The sequence below is a fragment of the Schistocerca nitens genome, chromosome 2 (genome assembly GCF_023898315.1).
Source record: "Schistocerca nitens isolate TAMUIC-IGC-003100 chromosome 2, iqSchNite1.1, whole genome shotgun sequence".
NCBI classification, from domain to species: Eukaryota; Metazoa; Arthropoda; class Insecta; order Orthoptera; family Acrididae; genus Schistocerca; species Schistocerca nitens.
Window position 1 is genome coordinate 318651511 of NC_064615.1, and position 13640 is coordinate 318665150.

The following is a 13640-nucleotide window of genomic DNA, read 5'->3' on the forward strand; positions in this document are numbered from 1 at the left end:
ATCCAATGTTCATTGTAGCCCAACTGTGGAAGTGGAACTCTACTTGCAATACCGCCCACAGACACAACAGATATGTAGTAATTGTGCCATTGATGACCACACTGTGCTTGAATTTATAACCTTCCAGCAGATAGTGTATGAATGGTGAAGCAAGGAGTCATATACAAAATATGATCCACCATATGGAACAATGTGTGCATGTACATGAAATAAGAGGAGTGCGAAGATCACATGACTATCTTAGAGGCAGGCATAGGCAAGGTGCCAATGCAGTCAGTTGTGACATACATTGTGCTGGATATATGCAATAGATTATTAACTGTTTGTCTTAGCCTGTACAATAAGTGGCATTTGATGTGGGTCATTGGTGAATATCGGTTCTGTAGATACTCCGTATTGCTATGACAGTGACTCTCTCACATGTTCTTTGGAGCGTCAACATTTTGTTGCAACACTCTAATGACCCCATAATTGCATCACATGCTGAGAAATGCACACAGTGCCTATTGGTGACATCTAGTGTAAGCACAGCATCACCTGGACAACACATCACGAAGTTGATGCAGTGACCGTGGACTGGACAGCTATCCATTACCTGCAAGCAGTACATGCAGCCACTCTTCTTGGCAGGCATATTGAGCTGAAAGAAGCACTATGTTTTTGGAGAGAAGCTGGTTCCTCTATGCAATGCTACATCACTTGGGGTAGGATGCACAGCTGCGAAGACAAAAGCTGTTAAGTGCTTGTCTTGCTTATTTCCTTTCCAAATGTTAGGAAAATATCCAGAATGAAATTTTCACTCTGCATCGGAGTGTGCACTATTATGAAACTTCCTGGCAGATTAAAACTGTGTGGAAGCTTCACAGAAGCTCTCCTGCAAACCCCTAGAACTCGTGGAAGAAATGATATTGTGGAGACATGGCTTAGCCACAGCCTAGGGGATGTTTCCAGAATGAAATTTTCACTCTGCAGCAGAGTGTGCGCTGATGTGAAACTTCGTAGCACACAGTTTTGTGTGGTGGACCGAGACTCGAACTCTGGACCTTCGCCTTTCTTGGGCAAGTGCTCTACTGACTGAGCTATCCAAGCATGACTCACAACCATCCTCACAGCTTTACTTTCACTAGTACCTCGTCTCCTACCTTGCAAACTTCACAGAAGCTCTCCCGCACTCCTGGAAGAAAGGATATTGCGGACACATGGCTTAGCCACAACTTGGGGGTTGTTGCCAGAATGCCCACAATTTTAATCTGCCAGGGAGTTTTGTATCAGTGCACCTCCACTGCAGAGTGAAAATTTCACTCTGGAAACATCCTCCAGACTGTGGCTAAACCATGTCTCCTTTCTTTCCGGAGTGCTCACCAGGCTATGGCTAAGCCATGTCTCCTTTCTTTCAGGAGTGATAGTTCTGCAAGGTTTCCAGGAGAGCTTCTGTGAAGTTTGGAAGGTAGGAGACAAGGTGCTGGCGGAGTAAAGTGGTGAGGATGGGTCGTGAGTTATGCTTGAATAGCTCAGTCAGTAGAGCACTTTCCCACAAAAGCCAAAGGTCCCGAGTTTGAATCTTGGTCCTGCAGACAGTCTTAATTTGCCAGGAAGTTTCGTCAGGAAAATATATTCTCAAGATATGAGAGCCAATGGAGAGCAGTGCCTCAGAAACAGGTGAAAATGAGCACAAGTATCATCTCATACTATGATGGTATGTAGTGAAGTTCATAGGTTTCAAGAAAAACCTAGAATACTGAATGCTAATGAACTCAAGCAGAAATTGTTACTCTGGGACACGTACCAGTCCCAGTTACTGGGCAGAATAAGCAAACTAGAAAAAAAATATTAGCGTCTTGGGAAGCAATGGTGAAAGAAACAACAGCTATTGGTCCAACAGTTGCAGCTCCCCCACCCAAACCAAGATTGACAAATACCACCAAAATCAAAATGGCTACCTTAAACTGTGCACATTCTTGGTTCATTAAATAAAAAGATGAGCAAGATGCAACTGTAACCAAGGAACACTTTGCAGACATAATAAATCCCCAAGCAGCTCATGTGAAAATTTAAAAGTATTTGCTCTGCAAGCAGTGTGGTAATAATAGAAGCAGAGCCTAGAAAGACTCAGAAAATAATAAAGAAAACAAAAATGTTCAAAGTGCTAACATGCAAACATCCAAAATAAGAGGTACCCACATATTACCATGTATGATGTATTGACTACCACGTGCAAAAAAGACTTTTCGGGTGCAGTATACAAGCAAAATTTTGGGGAAAACATGCAAATACTGTACTTTGAGAGTGAAATTAAGTTAAATTCAAGACAGGCCCCATGGCATAAATGTGTGTGGATAATATGGTGGAGGTCACCCTGAGACTTCGGAAGCTCTTGTTACACTGGTTACAGAATCCTGTCAGCTAAGGACCACTTAGTTGTGTGAAGAGTCTAAAATGCCTGTGATTATGATCATTTAACAAATTTATCAAAGCAGAGAAGCAGGCTTGTGCTCTCTGCAATGAAGCCAAAGACTGCTCCAACACTAAAATGCCACCAAAGTATGACCCTGTATGATTAGAGGTAAGAAATGTTTGTGCCCTGAAAGTGATTGTGCCATGTACAAGATGCTGCTGCAAAGAGAAATCACAATAACTGACTGGCCAGCAAAACTACTGCAGTTAGTTTGGAGATCAATGCTCAATTCTCAAAACTACACAGAAGGAAAGAAGAGATAATTGTAAGCACAAATAGAAGAAACCTCCTTCAATGCACCTTCGAAATTTGTGACCTGCATTAGAGTAGCAAGGAAACTAAACTGTTGTTACCAGGATAAGGAAGCAATTGATGAATTAAATTTCCATCTCCTGAACAGGATGGGCTGTCCAGCCACTTATGGAAACAGTGCTGATGCTGGAGCAAACATTATCACCACTGTGGCAGCCCAGTCGTCTGCAGCTAACAAAATCAACTCTTGGAGAGTCCTTCACCATGCCACTGGAAGCAACCAAAATGTGATTATGATAGTTTTCTTTGACACTGGTTTACAATGAATAAATATCGGACAGGAAAACGACGACCTTTGATGTAATTATTTTAAAGGCTAACTAGGAAAAACTAAGTGCAGGAATTGACTTTTGAGTACCAGAAGATGCTGACTGTAGCATAGACTAAATGACACAGGTACTTGCAACTGTCTTACAAAACAGAGAAAAAGTAGCCATTCCAATACAGAAAACTGCTAGGCCAATGTCTTGGAACACAGAGCCTACAAAACTGAAGAAAAACATGCACAACTACTGAACACAATTTTATCAAAGAGCTATAACACACAAGGAGAGGGAGTTAAGATTATTCTATAAATCAGTGAAAACCAAATACAAAGCTCTAACAATGGAAACTCCAAGCAGGAATATCAACAATGTAGGATAAGATAGATTGCTACTTACTGTAAAGAAAACATGTTAAGCTGCAGACGGGCACAATTAAAAGACACTTAGAGTTTTTGGCCACAGCCTTCAACAGCAAAAGAGCAACACACACCATTCATAACTGCCATCTCCAGCACCCCACTTGGGATGCAAGTAGCAATCTGAGGGGGCAGGGAAGGGGAAGGGATAGTAATGTGGAGGTGAGGGAGACGAACACTGTCTGGTGGGGTATGCAGAGACTAGAATGCCAACAGGCACAGCATCAGGAGGGAGGTTGTGGGGCAGGGAGGAGGAGGAGTAGGGAAACATGGGCAGGTGTGTTGTCAAAAGGCGCAAACAGAGAGGGTGGGAGATGAGAATGGGGAGGAGATGATAGGCAGAGGGGGTGGAAACTGTTGGGTGGAAGGTTTAGGGACAGTATGTTACCATAGGGTGAGGCTGGGATAATTACAGGAGCAGTGAATGAGTTGTAAGGATAACTCCCATCTGCGCAGTTCGGAGTGGCTGGTAATGGAGGGGAGGATCCAGATGATTCAGGTAGTAAAACAGCCATTAAAATCAAGCATGTTATATTCAGCTATGTGTTGTGCCACAGGGTGGTGTACTTTGCGGTGGTGGCTGTTCATCCTGGTGGACAGCTAGTTGGTAAACATACGAAAAGAAAAAGCTGTGCACTCATTGCAGCAGAACATCCCCATTCCCTTCTCTTCACTTATCACAACACACACACCTCAGTATTGACATACCTCAGTGTTCCTTCTCTCCCACATTTCTGTATGTTTTTATTGTATTTGTGCATATTTTTATGTGGTTTCTTGCAGTTTCATGCATTTGTGTGTATTTTTACATATTTGTATATCTGTGTGTGTTTCTGCATATCTTTACATATTTTATGCATTTTGTACATGTATTTCTGCTTATCCATCTCCTCTCTCAACCATTAACACCTATTTTGCCCATTTACACTTCATTCCCATTTCCTGTACACTGTTCCTGCCACATTGTACCCCTGCTCCATCTTTCTGTACCAGTTCAAAAAAATATCCTTTTCACTGGCTAAAAATCAGTTCCACATCCTATTTATCAAATGCTGCCTAAACCGTGGAATCCCCCAAACAGCCTAACCATAAAGATTTCTTTGTCTGGACCCCATCCCTCCTTTCACAATTACCTACAACTTTTCAGATTCTGTCAATCCGTGGCCTCACAAACCTGGTACTGCAAAAACACATCTCCATGACACAGGCATCCCAGAACCACCCCTGCTCCCTCTGCAAAATCCTACTACTGTGCAATCTGTACTCTGTACATCACATCTCTGAAGCTGAAGCCCTTTCTCTCCAGCACCTGGAGAAGGATTCCAGACACCACCTCCATAAGTTATCCAACCTGTTGACATTACTATCCAACCCCTATCCTACCCAAAGCATTCCTCCATCCATCCCTCATAGCACCTAAACTCTGCCTAGCTGACATTTTCAACTTTCCACATCCCCCAAAACACCCAACCAACTCTTCACCAAATGAGCCAAAACATTCCCATAACACTGTTATCAACCTCCCCACCAAAACCCTCAGCTTCACAGAAGTTTCAGTCATATCCAAAGGCCTCACCTTTAGCCCTACATCCAAATTTAACCATGCTGAACTTGTCAAAGACCTACTCTCCTTCTCTCTCTGTCCCAGCTGTGGAAGCACTTCTTTGCTGCCAATCCCTCCAACCAAAACCACCCTAATTCCAACACTGAACCCTGCCTCTGGCATGGCACCCTCCAATATCAACCTGTTTATGGACCATGTACAGTAAACCTTCCTAGCCTCCCAAAATGACAAACCTCTAGTGTGGTTCAAGTTCCTTTATTCTTTCACAACCTCAATGTCTTCTCTCCCATCCACTTCACCCAGTCCTCCTCAACTCAGCATGTCTCCTTCCTAGATGTTGACCTCCGTCTGTCTGATAGCTCCATCTGCACCTCTTTCCCCATCAAAGCCACCAACCATCAATAGTACCTGCATTTCGAGAGCTGTCAGTCTCTTTCACACAAAAATGTCACTCTCATATGGTCTGGCCACTTGAGGACGGCATATTTGCAGTGACAAGAACTCTATTGCTCAGTATGCTGAAGGTCTCACCAACGCCTTCACAGACAGGCGCTATCCCCCAGATCTAGTTCACAAACAGATCTCCAGTGCCATTTCCCCCTCACACCTCCAGTCCTCCCACCAACCCCAAGAACCAGCCACAAAGGAGTGTCCCCTTTGTCACCCATAACCACCCTGAACTAGAATAACTGAACTATATTCTTCGTCAGGGCTTTGGTTATGCATCATATGCCATGAAATGAGACACGTCCTACCTGAGATACTTCCCACCCCTCCTAAAGTGGTGTTCCATCACCCACCCAACCTCCACAGCATCCTAGTCCATCCCTATGCCTCTCCCAATCCCAACCCCTTGCCACAAGGATCATATCCCTGTGAAACACCCAGGTGTAAAACCTGCCCAATCCATCCACCAAGCACTTCCTGTTCCAGTCCTGTCACAGGTGTGTCCAACCCCATTAGAGGCCAGGCAACCTGTGAAAGTGGCCATGAAATTTACCAGTTCTGTTGCAATCATTGCACAGCTTTTCGTATTGGCATGACTACCAACCAGCTGTCTACATCAAACTGTGGCCAACAGCAAAGTAGACCACCCTATTGCACAACATGCACATGAACATAACGTGCTTGATTTCAATGGCTGCTTCACTACCTGAGCACCTGGATCCTCCCCTCCAGCACCAGATTTTCTGAACTGCGCAGATGGGAGTTATCCTTACAACACATTGTCCACTCCCATAATTATCCCGGCTTCAAGGCGTTGGGCACAACTAGTAACTGGTGCATGGGGTATTCCTATAGAATAGTAACAGAGAAGTAAAAACACTAACTGTCTTTTCTACACTCCATATTTAACAGGGTGAGGCTATTTAGAGACTGTAAGACGCCAGTGAGTGAAATCACTTGTTCCGGAAGATAATAGTGAAAATATTGATGATCTCCAAAGAGAGGTCCCGTACGAAAGCACAAGCGGTGTTTTACCATTTGCAGAAGAAGTTGCAATTGCTATCAAGCAGCCAAAGAATGGAAAAGCTCCGTGTCCTATGATTACATCCATGACGAAATGTTAAAAGCTGTGAAGAACAAAATTGTTCTGTTCTTTACACATTTATCAAATGAATCACCAAGACGAGGAAAAGTTCCTGTGATCTGAAAGTCTACACAAGTTGTAATAATCCATAAGAGCACGGGTAGAGATATAATAGTTCCTAAGAGTGTAAGACCATTCTGTATTCTTGGCACGAGAGTGCTTGCTGTGCAGCAGACTACAGTCCTCCAGACCATTGCATGGCTTCAAACAGAGCCAATTCAGCTTCAGAAAGGGCAGATCCATAGATTATGCAAATACCTGTGCTCTCAAAATTGTCAACAATTGTAGAAACTAGTATGTTGTAGGCATCATGGGTACATTTGACAACCTTTGGGGGATCACAATGTTTGCCCTCCTGAGACAATTAGAGGCCTCAAAACGTTTGTACCATAGCTTCCTACATTACTGTGAAGGGTACATTGTGGAGTGGGGCATAACGTCCAGCAATGTAGTGAGCCAAATTACTAAAGATTATCTACAGGGATCTATATGTGGACCAATTTTTTGGGACCTTAGCCTTGAGCTATTGCTAACAACTCTGAATGAAAATGCTCAATTGTCGTGAGTAATAAGCTATGTTGATGACATATTGGTTGTGTTGGCAGAGGACTCAAGAGCTAGGCTGGAAATAAAAGTGTGACATACTTGCTCAGATCCAGACGATGTTCAGTTAATAAATAAGAAATTGCAGCAAATAAGACTGCCTACCTGCTGCTCAAAGGCAGCCTCTTGCACTTGCAGAATTCTACTCTGAGAGTCAGGGGAACTCCAGTGGGATAAAGTGAGGTAAGTATTTGGGCATTCACATGGATGAGAAGCATAACTTTCACATGCATATATCCCTCAGATAGGTTAGAAATCCACAAAAGTTTTGCACAAATTGGCAAGAGTGGGCACCACTGACTTTTAAGAAGCCTTTGCAATGGCTTAGATCTATCATGTTGCAATCCTGAGTAAGGTAGTAAGATCTGTCACTGGCACCTGGGCATACAAACTGTAATACAGTTGATACAAGTCAATCATGACGCATACAGAGAGAGGTGTGCTACTGAGCTCCCTGGAGTCATGAGGTGGCACTGATGGAGGAGGCACTATTAGTCATAAAAGATACAGTTCTCTCTACTGGCTTCAAAAAGGGATTCTTCCCAAAGTGAGTGAAATTACTACCAAAAAAAGAGTTAAAATTACGGAAAGCAAGTGAATGGTAAAGAGACTGGATCAATATCACAACAGTTCACAGGGTATATGGCATATTTCCAAACATTAAGGAGGGGATGCTTATCAACAATGTAAATCCATTTATGGGCAGGAGTCATTGTGTGTATTGTATTAAATGTCCACCCTACAAAGACCTGAGGACTCAAATAACTGTCATTGGTACACTAACTGTAACTGTTAAGGACTAAAGTCAAATGGCATGTAGTGAATGTAAAAGAGACCTAACTGTAAGTGACAATGCTGGAGTGAATGAGTATCATAAAGGACCACCAGACTTAATTTCTACACAGAGGACAATTGGATGCAGTGGATATGTGACGAACAACATGGCAGCTATGGAAGAACTGGCAGAATGACACATGACTTAGGTGGGTTTCCCAGCAAGAGCAGGCTGACACCCAGTGGGTTTGGGATTGTTTGGGGATGGTATTGGTTTTCTGCAACTTGAGTCCTAGAATTTAGCATACTGTCCCCAGCAATAGGGGACTTATTCTTCCTTGAACATGGTTTTTCCAACTGGTTAAAATTAGGTTCAAATAGCTCTGAGCACTATGGGACTTAACTTCTGAGGTCATCAGTCCCCTAGAACTTAGAACTACTTAAATCTAACTAACCTAAGGACATCACACGCACATCCATGTCCGAGGCAGGATTCGAAGCTGCGATCGTAGCGGTCGCGCAGTTCCAGACTGTAGCGCCTAGAACCGCTCGGCCACCACGGCCAGCGGTTAAGGTTAGGAACTGCTATGATGATAATGTAGGTGACTGACTAATTTAGTATCATGGTTTATGGGTTTTGGATATTTTTCTTTTCCATTTAATATTTTGTAAATTTTGTTCCCTTTATAATTAATTTCACGAATTATTGAAGATGCGTAAATTACAAATCTTGCCAAAGTTAACAACAGTTGTATATACAACTTTCTGCGGCTGTGTGTAAATATGACCTGCATTGGATTCCAGGAGGCAGGCGTCGAAATTGTGAGCAATAAAAAAAATAAAATACTTTTCAATCCACAAAAACTTCAGAGACATGTTTCGAACTCACTGTAGACTCACATTTGAAAAGACCTCCAGCCACCCAGATTTAAGTTTTTGTGGCTTTTCTAAATCTTTTAAGGCAGATGTTGAGGTGGTTGCCGTGAAAAGGACAGACTGTTTTCCTTTCCCAATCTGAACTTTTGTTCTGTCTATAATGATATGTCATAATTGAAAGTACATTAAAACCCTATCATCCACTCTTTCTTTCAGAATCTAGTTCTACTAGCTGTAGAGCACTCAGGATTTTCTGTTACTTTTGAATCCCTTCAAATCTCTGTTTTCTTCATAGCTTTTCATCTGTTTACCCCGACTAATGAACCCTTTGTTCCAAAAACTTATTAGTGTTTTTATCTCATAATTAAATCTTTTATTATATTTATGTTTCATAGTTTTAAATGTTTTAGTACTTTTCGCTGCTTCTCTATTTCTGCAGCCCATTTTTAGGAATAGGAGCTTGGGAATATTTTTATATGGTTTAAAACACAACTTTCCTCATGTTTAAAAGTTCTGGTTGTGTGTTGCAGGTACATTTGTAGGTAATTGTGAAGCAGAGCGGGTACAGTTGAAACTTGCAGAGCGCACTGTCAGTCTGTGGTCATATGTTAACAGGCCTGATGTTCTGCAGTCAGTGCTTAACCCAATGTATGAACCCAACAGTAGAGTAATTTGGCCCTCAGTTGCACCAGTAAGCTTGGTAAGATATTAAATATGTGAACTGTAGAATATTAGTTTGGGCATTTCATGTTGCTCTGTTTTGATTCTAAACTGGTGGCTGGAAATTGTCAGGCTATTAAAAACATACTTTCTGATTCTGTTTCCATTTGTAACAACATACTGGATAATTTGATGCAAATGGCATTAGATTATGTGGCTCCATCACATTTAGCAATGAGGCACAGCGACTATGGGAATGGGTTCATGTTTGGTTGAAGTGAGGCTCGGTTATATTGATACTATACTGGAAAGTTCCTATGGATACAAACAATGGAAGTAGAAAATGTACACAACATTTAGTTGAGGCATTGATAGGCTTGTAAAGAGAATTTATGTAAAATATGAACTCCGGAACAACTCCAGATAGCCAAGATCATTAGGAAAGAATTTATTTACATGACCAGTTTTGGTAAGACTGTGTTCTGTCTATGGTTCTTCAAATTTACAACACATACATTCTCTGCCATCTGCACTTTGTATCATTTCATATCACAAAAGTATGTGTAAGGATCGTGAAACTCAGTGGATGACAATATGTCACAATTTAAAAAAAATAAAAAATTTAAAAAAAATCTTGTTGGCAGCACTGGTGCAGATCGCACACACTTGAATATTAATCTCATGAAGATAAGTAATTAATTCTATAATAACTTTCAATAAAGTTAATATTACACTACAACAAAGTTAATTAGAGTCTGTTTTATATTATGTATTGAAGGTTTCAATTGTTTCAAAGTAATTCTCGAAGAAGGGGGGGGGGGGGGGGGGAACACCTAAGGGCCAGTTTCCGTGTACTATAGACTATATCCAAATTTAAGACATTTCTTTAAGTATTAAGTGAAGAATTTAGATTGTTTTCATTACACATACATTTAGTAGTGCCATATCTACTTGGGGAATTGAAGGTTTTTCAAGTTCTATCTTTTATTTCCTTTCAAAATGCGTGAAGTATGTGTCGTGCATACACGATCTTAGGCCTAATTTTTCGGGTATACAAGTTTTGATTTTTTAACATTAGTTTAAGTGCATTACGTTACTATATTAATAGTATACACATATATCAGTGTTCCACATAACTGTAATGACTCTTGTGATCTGTAGTTAATAGAATAGTACTGTTATTGCCTAGATAAATTTTGTAAAACTATTGTAAACAACCATGAACGAGAGGTGTTTGAGCAGAGCTGCTGTAGGAAAGTCAGTTCTGGGGTTCTGTGCAGCTGTTGGCAGGTGTTTACATTGGGGTAAATGTAGTGGCATGGGTATTGGGGAAGTAAATGGGTCTCTCCCATGGTATTGCAGATGATATTCAAGGGATAGGAAAATAGCGGAACAGGGAGGGAAGATTAAGAGCCCTTCAGGCTGAATTGGATAGTGCTAGGGAGGAACTGATGAGGTTAACGGGGGAGAAGGGTGAAGACAGGTGGGAAGTGGTAGCAAGGAATAGGGGTCACTGAAAGAGAACAGTATCTGACAGTTTCATCTTTGGCACAAATAATAGATTTACCTTGCTACCTCAGTCAACTAAGGAAGCGGCATGTGCATATCTTAGCCAAGTGATAGAGGATGTAGGATCATTGTGCAAGGGTTTTACAAAGCAGGATCATATTGTGGTAGTGGGTTGAGTGGGAAGCAGTATTGATAGGGATCAGGGCTACAAAATTGAGTGTGACCTTGTAAAAATAGCATCTGCAATGAACCATACAGATGTTGGCTTGGTTCGTGCTTTCATGCAGTACGATCGGCCCCAATTGAACAGCTCTATAAGGAGGATCAATATGAAGCTAGATCAGCTGCTTTGGGCAGCTACTTTGTCAGGCATAGGTTTGGTTCATGTTGATAGTATTGGTAGATGGAACTTCACAAGACATGGCCTGCATCTCAGTAGGAAAGGGAAGGGTAGGGTAAACTGGGTGGGATGATAGCAAAATCTTTAGAGGTGGTGGTGGTGGTGGTGGGGGGAGGGGGGGCACTGAAACTCATGGAAGTACTTTTTTAGGCTAAGAATAGTGTCCAGTCATCCTACATTGATTGAAATCAGGGGATTAAAAAACAAAGTAGATAGCTTCTTGTTTGTTAGGAGATTTAGAAACTGAGGGTGGATTAGATGTACTATGTCTGTCTGAACATCATATAGTCACAGGTATAGAAATGGTAAATGTAGGTGGATATAAGCTTTTAACACATGTAAGTAGAGACACTATGGAGAGAGGAGGAGTTGCCATATATGTTAAAATCTGTCATAGTGTGAAAAATTTGGAAACTAAAAAATTTTGCATAGAGCAACATATAGAAGCATGTGCACGTGCATGTGAGCTTAAACTAAATAATGGCACTTTTATAATTGAAGCTGTGTATAGGTCTCCATTGGGAAATTTTCACTATTTTCGAAAAACTTAGATTTAATCAAATAACAACTTTTCATGTTAAGAATGGTGTCTCTGATCATGATGCACAGCTAGTTACAGTACTTGATATAGCTCCACACAGTGCGTTCAATTAACGATTTAACAATTTAAAATTTTAGGGAAAGCTTGCAACAGTTAGACTGGGATGAGGTGTACAGGGAACATGATGCTAATTTAAAATTTAACCCGTTTCATGATACCTTTATGAGTATATTTGAAAACAGTTTCCCTAAGAAAACAGTGAAATATAATTGTAAGGAACCATAGCTTACTAGAGGGATAAAAATATCTTGTGAACAGAAAAGGGAAATGTATCTTATAGCTAGTAGGAGAAATGATCCCGAAACAGTGAAACATTATAAAACTACTGCACTATATTAAGAAAAGTTATTAAAAAGCTCAGAAGTATGTGCATTACGCCTGAGATTAGCAGATCTGATAATAAAATTAAAACAATTTGGAATATTGTTAAAAGGGAAACAGGGCAACCGAGAGCACAGGAAGACTGTATTTCTATCAAACACAATGAAAAGTTTGTTAACAAGAAGTCGGAAGTAGAAAAAATTTTTAAGAATCATTTTTTAAGTGTTGTAGAGAAAATAAGATCCAGTTATTCATTAGAAAATGCAAGGCAGTATACAGAAGAGGCAGTACTTATGCAATTTGATAAACTTGAAATTCAACTAACCTCTCCTACTGAAATTAGGAAAATAATAAATTTTCTCAAAAGTAAAAGCTCACATGGAATTGATGGCATTTCCAACTGAGTACTAAAAGCTCGTTCCCAACAAATAAGTAGGATTCTCAGCCACATATGTAGTAGCTCACTGAAGCAGGGCATTTTTTCCAGATAGATTGAAGTTGAATTGAATTGATCCTGTAAGATTACACTGTGTACAGTAAATGTACGTGTAATATAGGATATGTCAAAGTATTAACACTCATTATCACTTATTTTTCTACACTTTTAGCTTACATTTTTACATCATTGATAATGAATAACAATATATACAAATTTAATGGCATAAGTATTCTGCAACACTGTAAAACTCGTTTTCAATGAGATAGTCTTTAAGTTTCTTTGGAAAATCATTGTGAAGTACACTATCTTGCAGGTTTTTAGGCAGACTTCTTAGTAGTCTGATACCAGAGTACTGGGATCCTTTTTCTAGCATTGCCATTCGGTGGGGTATGCTCCGTACTTCATTCTTCCTTCTTGTGGGTGTGTACACTAGCATTTGTAATCCAGTCCTCACTAACTTTTGTGATGTACATTATTGTTTTGTATATATACAACGATGAAAAAGTTAAGATACCTAAATTCTTGAAACAGTTTCTGCACGTTTCAGAGGTCTTTCTTCTTAAAATGGTCCTAATTGCTTTTTTATGTGAACACTCGTTTTGTCTCTTGTTTGTTTGAGTTTCCCCACACTGTACACAGAAGGTTCTTGTCTGAATACTGTAATAGCTGCATCATTAAGAATATGACAGAGCTCAGTTTCTTACAGACATTATTAATATGTTTTTTCCATTTCAGTTCATTATACACAAGAATACCTAAGAATCTAGCAGATTCTACTTCTTCCAGCCTTGTTCCATCAGACTCTAAATCCATGTCTGCAGCCTTTTCCTTGTTTTTAAACACTGCATACAGT

At 40.5% G+C, this 13640-nt stretch overlaps 1 protein-coding gene across 1 annotated transcript in view; it reads left to right on the plus strand.

Annotated features, from left to right (window-relative positions):
• The window catches only part of LOC126236097 (myotubularin-related protein 9), a 118540-nt gene that overhangs the window by 96581 nt on the left and 8319 nt on the right, over positions 1 to 13640 (plus strand). The window contains exon 11 of the mRNA XM_049945165.1: positions 9388 to 9557. Coding sequence (XP_049801122.1) covers positions 9388 to 9557 — 170 coding nt within the window. The remainder of the gene's footprint in view (positions 1 to 9387; positions 9558 to 13640) is intronic.